This window comes from Saimiri boliviensis, chromosome 3 (assembly GCF_048565385.1).
Source record: "Saimiri boliviensis isolate mSaiBol1 chromosome 3, mSaiBol1.pri, whole genome shotgun sequence".
Classification (NCBI taxonomy): Eukaryota; Metazoa; Chordata; class Mammalia; order Primates; family Cebidae; genus Saimiri; species Saimiri boliviensis.
The window spans coordinates 105,503,844-105,527,966 of record NC_133451.1 but is presented as its reverse complement, the minus strand read 5'-3'; the positions used below and the strand labels follow the sequence as shown (position 1 = coordinate 105,527,966).

At 36.5% G+C, this 24,123-nt stretch overlaps 1 protein-coding gene across 50 annotated transcripts in view; it reads right to left on the bottom strand.

Moving 5' to 3' along the window:
- ANK2 (ankyrin 2) overlaps positions 1–24,123 on the bottom strand; it is a 699,003-nt gene that overhangs the window by 70,383 nt on the left and 604,497 nt on the right. For 40 of the 50 annotated variants that reach the window (XM_074396618.1, XM_074396603.1, XM_074396619.1 and 37 more), the window contains 4 exons: positions 21,065–21,163; positions 20,005–20,103; positions 11,007–11,079; positions 2,466–2,610 (listed from right to left, as the gene is read on the bottom strand). In XM_074396618.1, coding sequence (XP_074252719.1) covers positions 2,466–2,610; positions 11,007–11,079; positions 20,005–20,103; positions 21,065–21,163 — 416 coding nt within the window. Of the gene's footprint in view, positions 1–203; positions 216–2,465; positions 2,611–9,221; positions 9,276–11,006; positions 11,080–20,004; positions 20,104–21,064; positions 21,164–24,123 lie in introns of all 50 variants that reach the window. The other 10 variants (XM_074396584.1, XM_074396585.1, XM_074396587.1 and 7 more) reach the window with 3 other exon arrangements.

Here is a 24,123-nt window from a genome sequence, read left to right as displayed (position 1 = left end):
TTCATTTTATCATATATCCACCTCTTCTAGCTCAGCTAGTTATTCATTTTAATATATAAAAATATTTATTTTAGAATAAATCCATAATTCTAGAATATAAGCACCACCCCCAGCAACACACACACACACACAGGTTGAGCAGTGAGCAGGGAAATGTGGATAAATCCAGGAAGGGCTTGTTTCCATGCTCTGTTAATACCTACCTGGGCATGGTACTAGTGAAAGCAATTCAAATAAAGACACAATGCAAAGGAAAAAATGGTCACTGAAAACAGGTAACTTATATTGAATTGCCTAAGCAAAATTAAAAATAAAAGAAGAAGACCATGGAAATGAGATGCTGCCTGCAATTCCGATTTGGAAATGGTGAATACATCTGGTGATCTAGAAATGAAAGTGGAGACCTGGAGAATACAGTATGTCTGTTTGTTTCATGTCCCCTGACCTTATGTGCTGAAAAGTATGGAATTTAAGTAGAAGCATTTGACTCATCCATCCTGTTTTATAGAAAATATTATTCTAAATTCTTCCTCAACCTAAGTACTTTGAAAGAAGAGAAATAGGTCAAATCAAGTACTTATTCTTAATAAGGAAGACCACGCAAAAAATAGAAGCTTTGTGGTTGACAGTAGTATGACTAGTAACAGATTATCATCAATTTGTGCAATGCCATAAACATTACATTCTATTTAAATTTGAAATCTTTTAAGAATCTCAGAGTATAAGGTACAAATCTATCAATGTATCAAGAGGGCTTCTACCAGTCCCTTCTACTCCTAACTCCAGAGGGGCTCCTCCTTCTGGGAACACCGCTTATCTGTGTTATTGAAGTCACGGTGTCAATTTAATCTCCTTCCCCTTCTTCACCTGACTCAGGAAATTCATCATTAAATCTGACTAGTTTTGCCTCCTAGACATGTCTCAAAAAACTTTCAAATGTTTTATTTCTGAAATTCTCTCCATGACTCTCACCAAGGTTAGAGTGCAAGTCCTCTCACGGCACCTGAAGTTAATACATGCACAATTGCTTCTCAGAATGGTTGCAATCTCCAGGTTTAGCTCTTTGAAACTCTCCTATAAAATTCATCCTCTTTCTCACTGGCAGACGGATCCACCCACTATGCAAATATAATTCCCCATCCTCCACACTTACACTCCAGCAACACTGCACTCCCTTTTCTCTTACACACCCTACGAGCCTTTGCTCACCATTATTACTCACCATTTGGTCTCAGTTTGGTTTCATCTTTTCCAGTAACCTAGAGCCTCAGGGCTTCGGTGGCCCTCTATGTGTACCACTAGCCTATACCCTTTCCCATCCCATGAGGCTATGAAGTAGCAAGCCTATCTTGCTAAAGAAAAGAAAAGAAAGATAGTGGAAGGGGATATTGGTGCTCAAGGAAAAAGCCCAAGAAAAGTTTATTTTTGCTCATTATGCACTTAGACTCTATTACTCTTTAAGATATTTATTTCTTAGACTCTAAGTATGCTGGCTATTCATAAAATAGCTTAAAATGGAGCCAACTTTAAAACTATAAACCTGAAATTATTGATTAGCAGAACACATTACACTACATGGACAAACTTACTCTATTTTTTGTCTTAAGAGACAGTGTCTTGCTATGCTGCCCAGGCTGCACTGAAGTTCTGGGGCTCAAGTGATCCTCCAACCTCAGCCTCCCAAGTAGCTGAGACTACAGGTACATGGCACTGTGCCTAGCTATGACATCCATACTCGTGGCCTCACTTATTAGTCATACTTTCCATGAGGAACCACAGAATGTTACTACCTAACTTGCGTCAAAAAATGACAAGTGCCAGCAGTACTAGTTAGTAATAACAAAAAGTAACACTAATCGTATATCTCAGAATATCATATAAACCTCCCAGATTTGTCTATTAACGCTGGGCTCCCTCAGATTTTGCTCCAATTTTCTCTTGTATCCAGGCTCTCGTGAGATTCTGTTTGGATTCTTTTTCATGAAAAAGTCAGTTCCAGGTAGTTTTGTTCTGAAAGTATTTCTTTTCCATTCAGCCTCACAACATACTTTATTCACAGAAATTATGTCACTAACAAAAAAGCGGGGGTGGGAGAGTATTCAAAGTGTCTGTGGTACAGCTCAGTAAGAATGTCTGTAAGGCAAAATTGTCCTTTTGAGGAAAAAGTGGCCAGTGATTAAAAACACCACATTTAAACGATGAGAGTTCTTATTTATGATGGGATTGCTTCTTACTAGTTGTTTGATTTTGCCAAGTTATTTTATCTTCCTAGGCCTTAGTTTTCTTTTCTTTAAAATGGGCATGTCTTAAAGTTGTTAGAGAATGGAATAACATAGCATGCTAACTTCTGAGATTAATAAGGTACCTATTAAGTGCTCAGTAATTACATCTACATTTTTATCATCATCGTAAAAATATGTTGCAGATACTTCTGGCTGATATCAAGTATAAGCTTTATGAGATACCTGTCAGATCGTCCTCCTTCCAAGCTGTATCGCAGGTAATTCATACCATCCAGGAACTGACTGCTGGGTAGTGAGTCATCACCCAGTTCTTTCAGGTCCTCAGGTCTAAGGTATTCTCCCCCATCACCTGTCATTGTGTCATCACCTTGAAACAATCAGAGGAAGAAGGAGGATTATTTGTTGAATGTAGTATCAACTACAAAATATAATCATGATTGTGAAATGCACCAACATCATTGCCTTGACATTGATGAAACTGCACTGCACACTAGAACACAGAAAACCAGCAAACAACTACGCAGTGTAAAAACTAAGAGATACAATATTTGATTTATTTTCTGACTACTTGCCAAGAAAAAGTAATCACTTGAATTTTAATTATTTTAATATTAAGTATGGATACCACTCGTTGTTTACTTCTGGGAGAAAAAACTTCTAAGATGAATTCTAACTATAGATTTACCAAAACATAGGCATAGTCTGCTTTAGGATTAAGCCTACATTACTTTCAGAAAAAAAAATATGGGCTTTATTAACATTTCAGAAGACTACATCTATTCTTATTCGTGAAAAAGTGAAGGGAATGGTTGAATACAGAATCTGTCACATAATACAAGCACAATGCAAGCTGCACATTATGGATCCCTTGTGCGAAAAGCCAAAAAGATAATTTAAAAACCAAAAGTTGGCTGGGCACAGCGGATCACGCCTGTAATCCTAGCACTTTGGGAGGCTGAGGCAGGCGGATCACCTGAGGTCAGGAACTCGAGACCAACCTGACCAATCTGGTGAAACCTTGTCTCTACTAAAAATACAAAAATTAGCTGGGTACAGTCGTATGTGCCTGCAGACCCAGCTACTCGGGAGGCTGAGGCAGGAGAATTGCTTGAACTGAGGAGGTAAAGGTAGTGAGCCAAGATTGTGTCACTGCACTCCAGCCTGGGCAACAGAGAGAGAGACTCGTCTCAAAAAATACAAAATCATAACAATAAAAACCAAAAGTCTGCTTATATACTCTCTCTTTATTTCCCCCACTCTTCTACTCCATCCCTACTCCCAAAAATTCCAGCATCAAATTCTGAATACTACTCAGCTTCAGGCATCCCATTCCTCCTCAAAGTCTGTTTGCTTTTGCATTTCATCTTGCTTCTCCGAATTTGCCAGTTCCCACTGCTGTCTCTCAGCAGCCAGGATGGTCACGGGGAATAAAGATAACTCAAATAAGCTTTAACTCTTGGTTCTTAAAGATACTTAAAACCCCTTAATAAAATAGGGCCTACATTTCAAGTTTTCTTATTTCTCCCATCTATCTTTCTCTCTTGTTATGCCTTGGTAGGTGATGAAGGTTTTTAAATGGTGAGAAAGATAAAGATAAAAGAAGAGAGTCTAGCTGGAGTGACTCCACATCTGAAGGAGCAAGGCACAGAGTTTGATCAGGTAGAACGTGCAAATGAACCACAGGAACCCAGCCTTCCCCTCTTGTGTAAATAGAATCTTGATCTTGTTAGAAGATGGAAAGACATTTGAAGAGTATATTTTTAATCAAATATATCAAAATTTTATGACTCTGATGACAAGTCAAAAATTAAAAATCTCTGATTGGCCAGGTACAGTGGTCCACACCTGTAATCCCAGCACTTTGGGAGGGTGAGGCTGGAGAATCACTCCAGCTCATGAGTTTGCAACCAGCCTGGGAAACACCCAGACATCGTCTCTACTAAAAATTTAAAACAACTAGCTGGTCATGGTGGCTTGTGCCTATATTCCCAACTACTTAGGAGGCTAAAGTGGGAGAATTGCTTGAGCCCAGGAGGTCGAGGCTACAGTGAGCCATGGTTGCACCATTGCACTCCAGCCTGGGCAACAGAATGAGATCCTGTCTCAACAACAACAACAAACTCACCTCTGATTACACTGAGAGTTTATGAATGAATGTCCTTTACATTCTCCTTTATTTTGCGCATTTTGATGGTTTTGTTATGATGCTATCTGCCTAAAGCAGCTGCTAGATTGAGTGATATTAAAAGTAAGTTTTTAGTATTTTATATGCACCTATGGTGGCCCTAGATATATAGACAATGTCTTAACTATGCCTCAGAAAGAAATGATCCAAAGAATGATCCAAAAAAATGATCCATCTAAATGCTGACCTAAGTGCTGAAAGCAGTGTCTAAATCCTGTCCCAGTGTTGGCATTAGCTGGAAAGGCACCTCTCTGGGGACTAATCTTGTCAGTGCTATATAAAATCTCTCTCAAAGATAGTTGCATAATAATCATGCTCTTCAGTAGTATATATCAGCAGTGATAGATGGAGAGTGAATGCAAGCAGAAACTTACAGAATTTGAAAAATCACTTTGAAAAAAAATCACCCAAGTTAGTATCTAACTAGAAAATTCTGCATACAGATCAAAGCTTTAAATGTATTTAATGAGCCCCTGAAATAACACAGTCATATTCTTGCTTCCCTTGATGGGTGAGAAGATTTCTGCTAGTGTAAAGCTGGCCCATCCCTGCCTCCAAAGACTTATCCCCTCTCATCTTCCTAGATGCTTCGTCTGCTGGGCCCTTCATCTTCAACCTTCTCTCCTCTGTTACAGATTCTGTGATTGTCTTTCCCCTTCCATGGATAAAACATCCATATTTCTGCCATCTTTGAAATATGGTAGCTTCTTTCCGTAATTCTTAGACCTTCTTTATTTCACACTCTGACTCCTCTTTGTTAACAAATTTATCAAGCAGAGGCTTGTTAATTTCAGCAATTAATCAGTGGCTAAGAAATGATTTCTCCTTTGAAAAACTATTCTTCTTAACTTCTCTGACACAAATCTCTCCCGGTCTTCCTCCTATATCTTTGAGTCTTTGTTTTCTGTCTTTACTTCTCTTAAATGTTGTTATTTTCCATCTGCCCTTTCTTTTTATTTCACACATTATCACGTGGACTTAGAGGTCCACTAGTTAAACACAGATTTGTATTGGTCCCAGACCTCTCTCATGAACTCTACATTTATATTTCAATTGCCTTCTGGTCTTTTCCACCTAAATCTTCTATAAGCATCTCAGATTTAGCATGTCCACAGCAGAACTCATCTTCTTTATCCACCCCCTTACTAATGTAGTTCTCTTTGAAAATTCCCTACATGAGCAAATAGCACAACTATTTCCTTGCCTAAGCCAAGAGGGGAGAAAAGATTATTTAAAATAATATTCAGATTAAAAGCTTTAGCTCTTATTTGTTTGAGTGCCAGTAGACTTGGAAAGAATTTTGTACAACTCAGACAGCTTTAAAAGAATCATTATATACTTTCTTTTCTTCAATGTACTTATTTGATGTGAAAACAAAACAAAACCAAAAGCAACCTTTATTATTTTTACATTGTAGGAAAAACCTAAAATGAATTTCTTTATTATTTCCTATACTTAGAATAACCTCCGATTGTTACCTACTTACTCACTTAATAGAACGATAATTCCCAGGTTTATGACTTAGCTTTTTCTTGTTTTATTTTCCAGTGTTTCCAAACAATTTTGTGAAAACTCTTCTCTACTAACTGTAAAGCATCGGTGTATTGCGGGCTTTTTACATACAATTGTTTCGATATCTGGAAACCACAAGATTTCTCATCGATAGTGAGTGGTATATTTAAACCCTGTAGGACACAGGTCTCAATAGCATGGGAATAACTTAAATGAAATGAAATGGTGGCTGGAAGCAGTGGCTCATGCCTGTAATCCCAGCCAGGCCGAGGCAGGTGGATTGTCTGAGGTCAGGAGTTCGAGACCAGCAAGGCCAACATGGTGAAACCCAGTCTCTACTAAAAATACAATAATTAGTGCAGTGGCACACACCTGTAGTCACAACTACTCGGGAGTCTGAGGCAAAAGAATCTAGGAGATGGAGGCTGCACTGAGCTGAGATCACCCCACTGCACCCCAGCCTGGGTGACAGAGCAAGACTCTGTCTCAAAGAAAAAAAAAGTGGAACGGCTCCCCTTCCTGACAACCCGTCACGATGCTGGCAAGAAGAAGATTCTCTGAAATGTTATGGAACCCACTCCCTCTCACGCAAATATTATTCCTGCTGAGATATGAAAAAAGGACTGAAACCTGAGATGAAGAGCCCCACTAAGTGTTAAGTGTTCAAAGCAGAAGTGAGTGTATCTAAGGAGAAGGTGATACACTTGGCCAGCTTGGCGTTCTCTCGATTACGAGTACATGTCATTCCAGAGTACTAGCAGAGATGTATGCACAAACCATCCATTCATGAAGCCATGAGAATAAGGCATAAGTGAGTCACATCTCTATAGGCATTTTGGTTGTACAGATGCCAAAATCTCTGACCCCACCTCGTCATTTATGGCTGGGAAGCTGAGTCACTGAAGACAGGGATCAACTCATGATCCTACGAAGACCTAGAGGATTACCTTCACATCTTTGGTTAAATCTGGATGCTATAATTCTCTGAGACTGAATTCTCAGTTCTGTCTTTTCCTTACATTTCACTGTCATATTCCTCCATAAGGATGTTATTTATATTATGGCTGTACTATTAGAATAGTAATACTTGGTTTCAATTCCATACCAACCACTTAATACATTGAACAAACTACTTAATGTGTATAGGCCTTGTTCTCCAAAAACAAGTCTCTCCTTACCTGAAAAAAAAATATGGAAGGATATCCACAGCCTGTGTCACAGGGATGAAGATTAAATGAGACATGTACCTAGCATTATAGAGGTTTAGTAAATGCTTTCTCTTTTCTTAGATTTCTGCTTCTTTCCAGGTTCTTCCCAACAAACTCCTTCTGTCTACCACTGCTGGTTAAATCTTTATACAAACAGGTTTAAATGTTTTAATCATTAACTGAAATATTTAAGGTATCCTGTTTCCCAGACTTTCCAGCTAAGAATTCAAACAGTCCACAACAGAGCCTGGTATGTTTTTATGCATCAGCAAACCAAATGACTGGAGGGTTTTTCCACTCTGTCTCTCTCTCTCGTACTTTCCTATCTCAAGACTTTCCCATACTGTTCCTTAACTAATCCCTAAAATCTATGTGCCCTGTTATTAATCTGTCATCTCTCAGTACGTTAATGAGACTGTGTTAGGTATATCTATCTCCTGATCTCCCCAAGTGGACATGAAAAGGATAACATAGTGTCTTCCATTATATCTCTTTTAATTTATACATTATTTCTCCATATAAGCCTCCTAAAGTCATGCTTCATGCTCACCTTTGATTCTACTGTGCACCAGATATAGAGCATTCCACACAATAACATCAATAACATCACATTCACTATTTGTTAATTGGATTCATGAGTGGATATTATGGATTACTTTAATATGTATACAGCAAGTTAGCCTGATGGGATATCTCAATGTAAGGACATCTCAATGTAAAGTTTTACCTTATGATTTTATCTTGAAGAACCTAAAGAAACATCTTTAATATTTCTCCCTAAAAGCTATTAGTATTAAACATAGTGCCATCCTTAATAGCAAGAGTTTTTTTGGGTATCAGTACACTGTTACTACTAATAAAACAATAGACTGGAGAGGAAACAGGGATGAGCTAATAATTTTCAAACACATGCTGCATTGTGTCCATGTGGATAATATCAGGTTTCATAAAAACATATTAACCTCACAAAACTTTAAAGGTTGGCATTGGCGATGTCAACCAGCCAATTTTGTTCATACTAATTCTTTCCATGAAAAGGTTACTTATCAATACTCAAACAGATCCTTTACATGAAAATTATTCAACTTGAATTTTCATCTGGGAAAGAAATGTTATTAAGTTTTCGGCTATTTCTAAAACTGTACTTCTCTTAACACAAAAGATAATCTTGGTCATTCACCAATATTCTCCATGAGCCAAGAGTTCTTATTGCCAACAACATTTAATATATAACATTTTTAATAATAAAATTACAGAATGTTATGACTCATCTCATTTAATGCAATAGGCAGATCTGAAAGGCTATTTTGTATAAATGGTTTTCTTTTAATAAACTCAATATTAACTACTTTAAATGTACCAATGGAATTCTCCAGCAATTATCTTGTAAATAAAGGGCTATTTTTAAATTAAATAATCACTATTCAATTTATCTGATTTATAAATTTAAATTTTCATGTAATAGAGTTGCAGAAGTGGTACCATATGTACTTTGGAAATGTCTTACTAGATAAAATATCTTATATTATTCATTTTTCTTTATATGCCAAATTCACCCTAAATAATTTTTAAATGTTACTTTATTTCTATTCTTAGCTATATTAAAATCACATTATAGCTATTAATATATTTTAATTACACCTAAAATATATCATCAACCAAGAATATAAACTGCATTCATTTCAAGTGGTCTTAGTTATTATCATGTTCATGCTAGCTCAATGTCAACTGACCAAAGAATTACTTTTCTCTGAATTTAGATTCTAAGAAAAGATATTAGTTGCAAAAAACAAATTATATAATGTTCACTAGATTATATAATTATGTTAGTAGGTCTCAATAACAGCTACAAAATCATTAACAGTATAAATGATTCATAACTTTAAGCTTCTAAGTTGCTAAAATCCATGTACTCAAATGCACACATATACAATTCCACTCATATTAAACATGCTATTTCAAAAGAAAAAGATTAGTATTAGGCACACAAATTTAAGCAAGTTGTTCTATCCAGTTAAGAAAAATTAAAAGCAAAAAAAAAGCTTTCACTCCAAAAATGTCTTCTAATGGTACCTGAATCACTAAGTGCCTCCCCATCAATAAAGTGGTCACCAAACTGTTTAAGAGCTGTTCAACACACAAGTAAAGATAAGAAAGATGATCCCACAAAACAAAATATAATATGCATATAGGAATGCTGAGAATTAGTTGGCAAGTACTAAGATAGAACACAAAATTACACTAAATACTTGGAACTGTTAGCTTTGGGAATCCCTTTGAATTTACTTATAAAAATACTTTGATCCAACATTTGTTCATTCTTGTCATAAATTCTTATAAAAGCTGATAAAATTCAATACCTATTACCAATAGGTGATTCAACAAGTTTTTTTCTAAATAAGGACATCTCAATGTAAAGTTTTACCTTAGGATTCTATCTTGAAGAACCTAAAGAAACATCTTTAATATTTCTCTGTAAAAGCAATTGGTATTAAACCTAGTGCCATTCTTAATAGCAATACCTTTTCAAACATACATTTTTCATGTACATATATGGAAGCAGTTTTTCAATCGTGTACATGGGAACAATAGCTGCACTACTGAAATTTGGTTGCATGGTTTTTTTCTTTCTTTTTTCTATCTTCTCATAAAAAAATGCTTGCAAATCTTATATGCTGCTTTCATGACTTTTTAATAGATTTTTTTTGTCTGAATGGAATATTACATGGAAATTCAAGATACAAAATGCAGAAAAGTCAGCTACTCTAGTTGAAGTAGAGATAGGGAGCTAGACACCCTATTGGCCCATCTCCAGCTCTAGCACAACGTTGCACACCAACTCCAGGCAGTCCCTACTGCTCCTTTTAGAACATCAGGATTCCCAGGACTTAAGAAGCCATTGCCTTAGACCACGTTTTATCAGCTCTAAAACTATAGGGGGCATATTTTCTGACTTAAATAATACATTCTTATGCTGAATTTGTACTGCTTCCTGCTGTACTATTTTTAAACCTTCTCTTTTTCTCTGGGCTCTTTTCCTCTGGACTTAAAATATATTCTGTACATATGAACCAACCAGAATACAGAGATTTCTCAATTGATGAAGAATACTCATTGATGGAGTATACTTTAAAGTCTTTACTCAAAGGCATTTGAATTTAAAAAAAGATTTTTTAATACAATTAAAACACATTTTAATAATAATTGTGTTATTCTATAGCTATAATACAGTTTCCCCCCTTTTTAGTCATATTATTTGATAACCTAATTATAATGCTAGTTAAAAGAGTAAAAAATACATTCATCAGAAAAAGAGACTGGGCATGATTGTTCATACCTGTAATCCCAGCACTTTGGGAGGCTGAGGAAGGCAGACCATTGAGGTCAGGAGATTGAGACTATCCTGTCCAACATGGTGAAATCCCATCTCTACTAAAAATACAAAACATTAGCTGGGTGTGATGGCGCATGCCTGTAATCTGAGTTACTCAGGAGGCTGAGGCAGGAGAAGCGCTTGAACCAGTGATTCAGAGGTTGCAGTGACCAGAGATCATACCACTGCACTCCAGGCTGGGCGACAGAGTGAGACTCTGTCTTAAAAAAAAAAAAAAAAAAAAAATGCACACACACACAGAAAAAGAGATAATATCAGAAAAAAAAAAATACTAATCAGACAGAATTGACCCCTGGCCACCGCTGCCATGGCAAAAGTAAATGTATTGAAACAAAGACGAAAAATTGACTTTAAATTATAAGATTCTGTCATCCATATCACCAGCTTGGGCCCTGAAACAAAGGATGACTTGCCCTTGAGTAAGAACATGACAGGTGTCATAGAAGATTGAATAGAAGTCTTACCCTCTTCATCAGACACATCGAGAACCTCAGTCATCGTCTCAGGAACATTTAGTTTGTGTTTTTCTGTAATAGTCTGGAAAAACAAAAATCATTAATGTTCATGTTGAAGCCAAAAGTAAACAAAAGATGAAAAGCATCACGGAGGAGGCCATACTCAATAGCAGCAGCAAGCCATCAAGCCGGGAATACTGCATCTTTTCCACGTGTATATTTTGGAAATTTGCTTTCATGAAAATTCATTTGTTCTTTGTGAAGATAAATTATCATTTATACCAGAGAAGTTGTACAAGGGACAGTTCTTTGAGTTCTCATTTGATAAATAAATTCCTTAGCAATAGCATTATTAATACTCATTATATTGAGAAAGCAGATTGATGTTTTCAAAGTTTCCCTAAAACAAACTGATATTTCCAGAAAAGCTTTAAAAAGAAGCAACGAGCATTATGCAATGTATTAAAAGCAAAGCCATTAGAAAAGAAGCTATAAATAATGTGAAAGACATAAACTATTTGGGTAGAAAATATGACACATCTCTTCTGGGATCAGAGGATCAAATCATCTCTATAATATTTCAGTGGGCTAAGGTTCTGGTTTGTTGCTTATTTGCCTTATGCAACAGCACTCCATGGTTGTCAGATCCACCACCTTTCATTCCTGATGTATAGGGTAAGGTTAAGAGACAAGGATCTGAGTCTAGCTGTCTGGGTTCAAATTCTAACTTCATCATTTATTACCTATAAGGCCTCAGCAAGTCCCCTAAACTATCTGTGCCTCAATTTCCTCAACTATAAATAAAGGATAGAAAAGTACTTCATAAAATGAAGACTAAATGATGTAATATATGCAAGAGCTTTAAAAACAGTGCTTGACATATGTTGGTACTCAGTAAATATTAGTATAATTTATTATGATTATTGTAACTCAATATTAAATGCATCTTAAAAGTGAAGAGCCTCTGGACTTTTTTAATGGAACATTTTGAATGTCTACTGCATGCCTGGCACTATTTTAGACACAAGATATACCAGAATTTGTTTAAATGACAGAAATAAGCCAGACCTAGAAAGACAAATACTGTATGATCTCATCTATATGTGGAATCTAAAAAACTCACAGAAGCAGAGAATAGACACCTGATGGTGACCAAGTACTGGAAAAGAAAGCGGGAGGACCATTAGGGAGATGTTGGTTAAAAGATACAAAATTTTAATAAGACAGGATAAATAAATTCATGGGATCTATCATAAAACATGGAGACTACATATAGTTAACGACAATGTACTGTATACTTGAAAATTGCTGAGAGTAGATTTTAAGTGCTCTCATCACAAAAAAATGGATATGTATATGGAGGTAATAGATACGTTAACTAGCTTGATTTAGCCATTCCACAATGTGTGTGTGTGTGTGTGTTTGTGTGTGTGTGTGTGTGTGTGTGTGTGTGTGTATCAGAACATCATGTTGTATACCATAAATATGTACAATTTTTATTTGCCAACTAAAATAAATAAATAAAAGACACATGTACCCAAAACAATAAAAATCCAAATCTCATTATTTTCAGCATCACCTAAAGACTATTGAGTCTCAAATTCACACCTTCAGTTTCTGTACTGAAAATATATTAAGTGCATGAATTGACACTGTCATGGAAACGTAAAAAAAAAATGAATCCCTTGACATAAAAGTCATATCTTTGACCAAAGCCACCAAAGTACAAAAAATAGGTTGTGTAGTTTTTTAAGCTTTGACATAGACATTACAGAATTATTTGAATGGCTATAATAAACCTATCATCAATTCTTTTCTTTCCAAAAGCAGTAGATAACTTCAAATATATTTACAAAGAAATTCAACTGGTTAATCAAATTCAACTGAGTAACTCTGACTATATACATATATAATATCTGTGTGTTAAGGGGAAGTGATCATAATGTGATACTGCATGAGCTTCTCAGCAGCTCCTCATTTTCTTCAGAAAACTGATTAAATTGGCTCAGAAGAGCTCCGTGATTCAGTAAAAAGGGAGACATAGCAAAGCCTCACCTCTCATTCTATGCTGTGATCATGTTAAGCTGCCTTTATTTTGACAGGTCGTGTCTCTTATGCCTCTGAGTCTTTCCACATATTCTTCCGTTTACCAGAAATCTTCTTTCCCCTCTTCTCTTGGCTCAGGTTAGATGTGACTTTCCTGGAGAAACATTCCCTGATCCTCCCCAGTGAATGTCTGTGTTTAACTGTGTTTATCTGCTGCTATGTACTCCTAGAGCAGCATGTGTGTTGTGTCATACGCTACACACTGTGTGTGCCCCCTCTGCTTATCTGCCCCCACGTGAGATTGTGAGTCATTTTAGAGGAAGAATGTTTCCACAGCACCTAAAACATAATAGGGGCTTTTCAAATAACGTATCAAAAACTTGATGATACCAAATTAAGCAAAAAATAAATTTAAAATCCACATCATGATGAAACGGACAGTCTTTTGAATGGAATTTTAGTTAAAAGACAGGAAGAAACAGAGAAAGTAAAGGAAGTCTCCTGCTGGTCATGTGAAAGCACCATTGGAGACAAAAGTTGTAAATTCAGCTTGCCTGCATATTTCTAGTGAGGTTTAAATGGTTTTATTCTGTGTCTTATTCACTGAAAGTAAATGCTGCAGGAAAAACAAAAGTATCCATCCAAAAATCTGGAGAATAGTAGTGGTTGATAAGTATTTGTTGAATGAACAAACTTAAAAAGACTCTTTTACAATTTGATTATTATTTTAATATTATACATTTTAATTTGGAAGTTTAACACAGAAATTAGAACCAATGTTCTGTATCAGCGGTATTCAACTATAGCTACATATTATAATTATTTGAATAATTTTAAAAATATTGTTGCTTGGGTTCCATCATGAACCAATTTAATCAAAATCCATGGGAATCAGGCCCAGCTATAATAGGGACCAGGGTATTTTTTTTTTAAAGTTCCTTGTGCAGCTCAATTTGAGATTCATTTTCCTATATTAGGGAAAGTGTACAAATTGTAGGAAAATGGTTAGCATTTAAAATATAAGATAGAGATTACCCTACTACGACATCTTATTCAACTTTTCTTTTTTTCTTTTTTTCACCATGTTGGCCAGGCTGGTCTTGAACCAGGCTGACCTCGGGCTCTCAAAGTATGGGTATTATAGGTGTGAGATACTGCTCCTGGCCTTTATTCAACTTTTTGGGAATATTTAAAAATCTAATAGGCTGTCTATTATATCTGAGTACATTAGAAAGTTAATTTTTGCAGAAATGTTTTAGAGTATTTGTCCTTCATAGAAACATTTAAATAAGGATATGCTTCTCTGTTTGAAAATAATTACTGGAAATACTTTTTAAATGATTAAGTTTCATTCCCTGGTAGTTGCAACTTCTATTTTCAGGTGCTGATAATGGGACCACATTTCCTTTGTACTTGGAAGAGTGGAAATAATAATTTGCTTCAGTTTGGTCACTGAATGCTAACAGAATTACCAGCAAACATATATGGCAACAGAAAAAGTAATACACTGTGATCATATTGGTCATGGATATTTTTCTGTGTAGAGACTAAAAATGGTCTCTGTATGCAATGTGGTGAATATAATAGCATCTATACATGACAGAGTATTTGACCTTTAGAAGGCCATCAATAAATATTTGTTGAATGGATGACAAATCCTACTTATGTATCACATAACAGAAATGAATACATATTTTCCTTTTAAACAAAATGTCCTTTGAAAATTTGATTATTTAAACATAAATATAGTTTTATGTAACTACCTCTGAACAAGGCTGTAATGTACACAGAGAACAAGGCTATAATGAAATGATCATGGACATCTCTTGCTACAGAATCTAAGATATTATGATCAAGATTAGAAACTACTTTAAAAGTTAAAAGAGTAGGATACTAGGTACAAGTTTAATGGAATATAATTAAACCAGATAATATGGCAAAAGAAATAAGATATAATAGATGGATGAGAGATTTAATAATGAATTTATATTGTTAATCATAATATGCAAAATGTAGAAAATAAACCAGGAGTTCTTAACTTTCTGCTTTATAAATGGTAGACAATATCCGGATTTGTTTTATGCAAAAGAAAATGTATGCTTAACTGATCTTCACTTAGCCAACCCTCATTCAGCCAAACCCCCTGGCCAGCAACTGCATTTATATCACATATTCACTACGTCACAGCAGTGTACTGAGTAATCTTGGTTATGATGCTACCTTTTAATGGCCATACCCACCGCTTCCATCAGTGGAGTTCAAGCTAAACTTGTTTCTGTTTCTAAATATATTCACACCAATCATATATATTAATATAACTTTGATAACCAAACTAAATATCATATCAATACTGGTGGTTTTTTCTAGAAAACCTAGGGTAGATGTTTTATAAAGTCTTAACAAAGGTGAGTCACTGAAAGTAATATCCGATTAGATGTAATTGAGACAATTATCACAGGCTGAAAAAACATGTCAAAAGTTTTAAAAGATTCTGCACTAAGTAAGTCTCTTTAAGAAAATACACAGGGCTGGGCTCATGCCTGTAATCCTAGCACTTTGGGAGGCCCAGCCAGGTGGATCATTTGAGCCCAGGAGTTTGAGACCAGCCTGGACAATATGGGTGAAAACCCCATCTCTACAAAACAAAACAAAAATTAGCTGGGAGTGGGGCACATGCCCACCTACTACTCCCAAGTAGTCTCAGCTACTCTGGAGGCTGAGGCGGGAGAATCAACTGAGCTGCAGTAAGCCATGATAGCACCACTGCACTCCAGCCTGGGCAACAGCGTGAGATCCTGTCCCCCAAAAAAAAAAAAGAAAGAAAGAAAGAAAGAAGAAAGAAAAGAAAAAAAATACACAGAACATATAAAGATCATATAAATATACATAATATAGCATATACATATATATATATATATATATATATATACACACACACAATATATATGTAGTATTGATGTTGTTTGTGCAAGAATGGCAATATAACTTATAATTGATGGACCTGTATTTACAGAAAAGATCTTGGCTCTACCTCAAAAGATGTCAAATGACTTTACAAATATTTGTTGCATTGCCATTTTTAGGGTTCCTATTTTTAAATTTTTTAAATCTTTATGGATACACAGTTGTACATATTTATGGGGTACAAGTGACATTTTGATGTAAACCTAAGTGTAATGATCAAATCAAGGTAAGTGGGATATCCATCCCCTCAAACATTTATCATTTCTTTGTGTTGGGGACGTTCCAAATCCACTGCTCTAGTTAGGCTGAAATACACAATAAATTTTGTTAACTAGAGTTGCCCTGTTGTGCTGCCTAACACTAGATCTTATTCCTTCTACCCAGCTGTATTTGTTTTACCCATGAGACAACTCCTCTTTGTCTCTTCCTCCTCTGATTTTCATGTTAACTGATTTATGGCATCAGATAAGATTTAAGACTTAGAATATTCACATTTTGTGCAGTTTACTTAAATACTCCCTAATGTTCAAATAATAATAATATAAATATTTTTATTTTACTATTCAGTGATTTATGCTCTGTATATCAATTATACGTAACATAAAACATGACACTTTAAGACTATACAATTAATACGAATAATTGACGATGGTTGATCAATTAGTAGGAGGATGAGTCATATGCCACAGTTCTTCCAACCTGCATTAGTGGATTGGGCTTGGCTTCTGTCACCAGAAATGTGTCTCTAACATTCTGATATCCATTCTGGCAGACATATAGTGATTGTAATCCCAGGAGAATGCTAAACTGTCTCACATTCCCTGCTGCATCTCACAAAGTAAAGTTAGAAAAGCACAGGTTAAGGAAACAAACCACAATTCCAAAATGTCTCAAAAATTTCTACAGAAGTGGTTTTTCCTTTACAAATGACTGCCTTACTCTGGTGTCTACACAATGACTTTATTCATACTTTGTAGTAAAGAACTCAAAAGGAGGACGAGGAAAGGAAACCTTCTTTAATCAAAAGGACTGCATGGTTGCTCATAATGCACATCATACAAATCCAGTTCACATCGAATTAATGTGTCAGTTGTACAGGTGTAATTCAACCGTTGCATTTAAATGGTAATAACATTAACTTTTATTAATTTTATTTAACTATTAAGTGTCTCTTGTGCGATCATCAATAGTTTCAAATCATGTTCAGTGACTATAAATTTTAGAAAATAATATTGAATATGACACTCCCACAAAAGTCAATAAAAGGCACCATTTAAGTGGTTTTTCTTTTTGCTGAAAATCAGGTGAAGACAGTTTCTTCATAAAATTCCTGTTAAGCTACTTTCAGCAAAACCAAAGTCAATTATATCAGCGAAGTTAAAAACATGGGCTTTAAAACCTAACAACCTAAATTTGAAGCTTAGATCTTCCCTCAATGCCTGACATATTTTTAAATTTAAATATTATTGTCTTTAATATCATTAATAACACATTATGTGGAAAAGTATTATGTGGGAAAAGAATGATTGAAAATCTCTTTCCAAGGACAAGAAGTTTATTGTAAGGAGACTCCCAAAATAGACATAGAGAATAAGTCTATTCTTCCAATTCTTATCCCCAATTTCCATTTCACAAAACAATTTAGCTCACAATTATAAGAGAAGCCAATTCAAAGAGCAGCAGACAATGAAGAGAGACCAGCATGGAAATATGTAACCACTAAAACTAACCATTTAGATAAAAGAGATAATTGCTTAGTTCACGCGACAATGATTTCTTAGTGTCCTAACTGAAAGCAGAAATGGTGTTATGTTTTCCATTTTTATTGGCTTTTCACCTAGAAACTTGAATTCTAAGTATAGTAACTTTTGATGGAGCACTGCTCAGCTACAGAATGTAGAGAATAATAGTTACCAGAAAAGAAAAAAGCTCACAGAGAGTTCTAAAAGGAATTTTCATCCCCCTGTCTTCCCCAGAGCTTGATGTGGTGGAGAGATGGTCTTGTATCTGATTTCTGACAAGGACACTGAAAACTTATTTAGAAACAGCAATTACAGTATTCAGAGACAAACCAGAGAATGCTTATTTCGTCTTCTTTTTAAATAGAGATCTTTGTGTCTGGAGTCATTAACCTGAGTAATATTTACAAACCTGAGATCTCTTTGAAACCAGACATATAAGTTCAATAGTTTTGTTGAGTAAAATATGAATTTAAATTCGATAGTTTTGTTGAGTAAACTACGAATTTATTTTCCTACCAAGCCTGAGCCTCATTCTCCATTCTCACCACACAGAAGTTGCTGGTGTTCACCACTGATAATTCTTCGGCACTTTGCACATATTTTACATCCAATAAATAATGAAGAAATAAATCAGTTAATGAAATGAATGGAAGCAAAGTAGGTACAAGATAGCAAGAGATACAAGCTTGCCATCTAGTGATAACTTGGTAAAATAAACATAAAAGATGTCCAGAACAGGAAAAAGGCAATAAAGTTTGGAGAAAACATGACTTCTAATGGCAGAACAGGTGTGCTTGGCCAATCTTGCCACTACAGCTTCACGTACTGTGACATACACATTGTTTAAAAGATATCAAAATAAAGTGGTATATATGTGCAGATCCTTACTATGAAGATTTTCCTGGCATAAGAAATCATAAAGTAAGGAAAAAACCATTAAATATAGTCACCTACAAGTATGGGGCTAGGCAGTGACAAGACCTATTTTTCTCCTATATAATTTATTAAAGCCATACTTTAAATTTTTAAAAATATTATGGTGCACTGGCCAAAGGTTTTAAGATTCTGCCTCAGAAAACAAGCAGTGCTATTCTCTCCCATCTAAATTCAGTTTGCGTCTTGCAGCTCATTAATAAATCATACTCCACTCTGCCTAAAACTGCACGTTAAACCAACTGTATTCCACCACTTCAATGTATGTCAACAGGAACTTACTGTCAGCTTGAAGAACAAAATTCCTTTCTTTTTCCTCACATCTGTCAAATGAACCAAGCGTTTCAAACTCTGTCTGCATTTTTAGTTTGGAGCATTTACTAGAACCTCCTTCAGAATTATTATTTATTCATTTGCGGTCTTAATGACTTTGGAGCACTTCTCATGTTTTGCTATTCCTCTACTTTTCTACTTTACAAAGATAAAGCAAAGAGCCATTCTTTAATCCATGCTTAAAGTAGAAAGTGAATGAATCAATGAATAAATGCAAATATAATAGCACTTCCACTTTCAGGTAGGAGCCCCCTCTCAGGAGGCCGCCTTTAAACTTTGCTCCCACTGATGGTACAGGAGCATTAGGACTCGGTATTATCGTGGTCTTTACTCTTCTATAGTTTCTCTAGCAAAGGCCAGTAATAATAATAACAGATCTGTCATGAAGAATCAGCAGTTGTATTCAAAACAGAGAAGATAAAAAATTTAAAAATATACTTTTTCATGAGACAGGCATAATCTACCTACAAAGCACAGGCAATTCTCTTTTTGAATTAAAAAATAATGATCAGAAAGAAGTTGCAAATAAGGATGAATTGCCTTCACTGGGAGTCCATGTGCTCCAGTTATGAGCACAGTGCTGGGAAGATCAGGGTCTTTCCAGAGGCCGGCCTGACCTCCTGGCTAAGGGAAGAAGTCTGCAGTGGAGTGCGTTACCGCTTTGCCAGCGGTAGGTGTCACACACAACTAAAGGAAAAGGGCAGAGGAGCCGGAAAATAAGACAGTCACAGAAAAGGGAACTAAATATTATAAAACTATACTCACACATTGTATAGGGATCAATGCTGAGTAAAGGAAGCTAAAGCCCTGTAGTCCTTATGTGAGTTCATTTACTTCTGCATACTTCTATGTATGTGCCACAATACATTCAACAAAGGAAGTCCAAAACTCAAAGCTCCAAACATCGTGTGAGTGAAAAAGTACTGTACATGTATTTAGCTTGAAAGCCAAGACAACAGGGCTGAAGATCATCAGTCACTTGTACTCACTGTGGTGGTGGTGGTGACCTCCTCGGTCACAACCTTCAGGGTGTCGACCACGGAGATGTAGCCCAGACGCTTAGCAATCGCCAAGGCAGTGTTGCCATTCTGAAGAGAGAGTGAAAGAAAGAGAGTGAGAAATGAGAGAGCGGACTGCGATGTGAGCCAATGAGCTCACCCGCTGCTCTGCATGAGCCAGCATTTCCTTCCAAAACAAGGCACAGCTTAGGAAAATCACTCGTTTTTACCATTACGTCTAAATCTGTCTTTGTAACTTCTTCAGACTATAGCCCAGGTCACCATGGTAACACAACAAGCTTGCATCTGCTTGCTCTTTTTAATAAGAAGCACTTGACGCTTTAACCCTAAGGTTGTCAAGTATCTTCTACAAACACTGTACCGCGCTTAAGAAAGTGCTTTTTGACACCTCCAAAACCTGTTAACAAGTGCCATGTCCACTCATCCCCCATCAGAGGTCAGGCCATCTGCTGCAGGTAAGACGTTACCATAAGGAACACAGTAACATATTTAGCTACAGCTGTGCAGAAGTTCACTATGCAGCAAAGTAACACAAGCAAGCAATTCAGGCTGCATCCAGCCCAGGCCACGGGGGATCCCAGTTTGTTTAATTGCACGGCTTAGTTTACATTTCAATGGCTCCACAACCCAATGAGCTTTGTTTAAGCCAGAAGCTCCCTAACTGTGCTCCCTTAAGAAGGCGGCGGGGGCGGGGGGTTGGGGGGAGGGGGAGGGTCAATTTGTGCTCACATCTGAGAGCCAGCTGTAAGCAGAGCACGTTCCAGCAGCCCGAGAGGAGGGGCCCCCTCTCCAGAGAGAGCCAACGAGTCAGGCTGACTGCTTTCCCTCCCAGGGCAAGCACTTCTGGGGAAGTCACATTGACTTCTGGAAAGCCTGTCTAAAAATCGGGGGCTTTCCAGAGTCCAGGGGGCTTATTTAAGGAATAAGGCTCACTGGGTGAATCTGACCTCACTCAGCTCAGACAGGAAGCCACCAGGGCAAGGGAGGAAAAGGGAGAAAGCATGGTGAGGGGCAGTGGCGTCTGCCTTACCGCGGTGGTGGCGTTGGGCCTGGCCCCGTGCTGGAGCAGGACGTTGATGATGTGCGTGTGGCCCTGCTGCGCGGCCTGGTGCAAAGGCGTGTAGCCGTTCTGTGGAGGACAGTGGCGGTGGGCCCAGCACCCGATTTGCAGAGGGAGAGGAAAATTAGGTTAGCCTTCATTTTGAAGAGTCTTATTTACCACGAAACCATTACCGATGCTTTATTTGGAACCCAAGATAATCAGCAACCCATTTCTCACAGCAAACACTCCCTCACACCTTATGGTCTGCTAAACAAAGAGAAGAGAGCAGCCGATGAAACAAGATTCACATAATACAAATGAGAAATGTTAACACATTTTAACCAGTTAGCAGTAAAAATGAGGGCTCTCTTAAAAGGTGAAAGGGGTGGGTGCCATCAACTTCTCACATCTGAAAGGAGAGATTTAAAATAAGAAAGAGCATGATCCCTGTGATTTCTTCCCTGGGAAACAGGTAAGAGTAAAATTGTTTTTAAATGAAGGCTGCAGAGGGTCATATAAACCACTGCCTGTTCATCATGACTCTCCTAATACTTAACCTTCGGCTTAGCTTTAGGGATTCTAAATCATTGAAAGTAAATCTAAATTTTATATTCCTTTCCAAGAACAGCTTTTTGTCCCCATTTCAGACAAGATGAAACTGAAAATAAGAAAGTTAAGTAATTTCTCCACAGTCAGTCAAGGTTCAGATCCTATGCAGAAGACCATGACAGACAATGGCTATCAGACAATGGCTATGTTTTTTTCATCCAAGGATTATAAATTGTTCTATTATAGAGACACATGCACACATATGTTTTTTGCAGCACTGTTCACAATAGCAAAGATTTGGAACTAACCTAAATGCCCATCAATGATAGCCTAAATAAAGAAAATGTGGCACATAGATACCATGGAATACTATGCAGCCACAAAAAGGATGAGTTCATGTCCTTTGCAGGGACATGGATGAAGCTGGAAACCATCATCCTCAGCAAACTGACACTAGAACAGAAAACAAAACACCGAATGTTCTCACTCATAAGTGGGGAGTTGAACAATGAGAACACATGGACACAGGGAGGGGAACATCACATATTAGGGCCTGTTGGGGGTGGGGGACCAGGGGAGGGATAGCCTTAGGAGAAATACCTAATACAGATGACAGGTTGATGGGTGCAGCAAACCACCATGGCACATATATACCTACGTAACAAACCTGCACATTCTGCACATGTATCTCAGAACTTAAAAGTATTTAAATAAAAAATGTACCTGCCTCACCACTCATAATATTTTATCTACATGTTTCAGACCCAATTGTCCTGGGCTCTAAGTTCTAAATGGCCCTTTTATACTCTAAGATTTTAAGTGTATATATCCCTTTTATACAATGTCGCTGCTGCCCTGTGACCAACATACATATTTGCTTGCTCTGTCTACTATGTATGTGGGTGCTACGTGATTTCTTTTATAAATTCATTGTACTCTTTCTGCCCATAGGAACATGCCCATATGTGTCAAGGTCTACCTACGTGTCCCTAAGTGTGACACTTCCTCAGCTCTGTCATGTTGGAAGGCTTACATCTGCTTATAAATCCCTACAATGGGATGGCCCCAGGAAACCGGGAAATATAAATCAATTACAGGGACTCCAAGAAGCCTTTAGCTATTGCAGGGACTCTGCTGCCAAATCAGATAATCCATAGACATTTAAAGAGAATACACTAAGTTATACTTCTTTTCGTAAAAATTATTCCTATTCATTGTGTTTACAGTGTCTTATACACTGAATTTAGTTCATCTCTTCAGTATCAGCCAAGTTAATTCATTCAACAAGCATTTACTAATTACGAACTATGTGCTAAATAACTTAGCGTATAAATTAATAAAATAATATACCCCTATGACATATTAATGAATTTAAATTATCTATAAATATATGTAAATTAATAATGCCAAAGCAACATTCCTGCCCTCAATAGATCAGTGGGCATTATGGCCACAGAAATGTTCCCCAGCCCCGATTTAATCTAATCTTTACCTGAAATCTCCAGTGACTATATTTGCCAGGTAAGTCTGGAGCAATTCAAGTGTTTACAAAAACATTTGGTTGACTCTTAATCTACTGTCATAGGCCCATCTGTCTAAAAGCTCTCAACCCAGTTCTACCAATTATTTGCAAATCCCTAATCCTCTTGAAACCCCAATTTCCTCATTTGTGAAATGGGAATGGCCAAGATTTCAAGCTTGGTGAAGGATCAGGTAAGTTGTTCATGAATATGTTTTCTTTTCTAGCTTTGACAATTTTAGCAAACACTTTGGTGTTTCAATTATTATTTTTTTCTCATCGAAGAGCTCTATAATCTTCACAGTGTCTTTAAAAAAGAAAATCCTTTTTATATGCTGTTCTAAACCCTCTTCGCAAATTAAATATATATTTAACCAGGTCTGGATTGCCCCAAGCTGCTGTAACAGGGTTTTCTTCTAATCTTAAGCAACAAATAGTTTTATAAAATAAGTTCCTTTTTCCAAATATTTTATACCACATCATGAGAGTTTAGGAATTAAGTTATATATATGTTTATATTTTTAAAGCAATGAAATCATTTTTAGTAGCTACAGCTAAGATATAGTTACAGCTTAACTACAGATAAGATCTGAGGAAAAAAACCTAATTCCTTTCTCAAAGATGTCATTTTCACATGAAAAAAAAAAATCTGAACAGTTCATTAAAAGACTGTCCTTTGAGTTGTGTGTCTAGTTCCCTGAAGATATGTGGTTTGAAATGTAACAGTCCAAGTAACAGTTTACTTAAAAAACAAAAAACACAAAAACTGAAATGATAACATGAGATTTTTCTTTCAATCAAATCTTCATTCAATGCAGATCAAACTCCAGGGAGACCACTGATATTCTCTAGACAATATAGTGTTTGCCTTCTAAATATTATAACCATTTCAACAGTGAAACATTTAAAAATATGACAGGCATTTTCAAGCCCTGCCAACATTTCACTGTATTGTTACATTTGTTCATTTCGAGAGAAT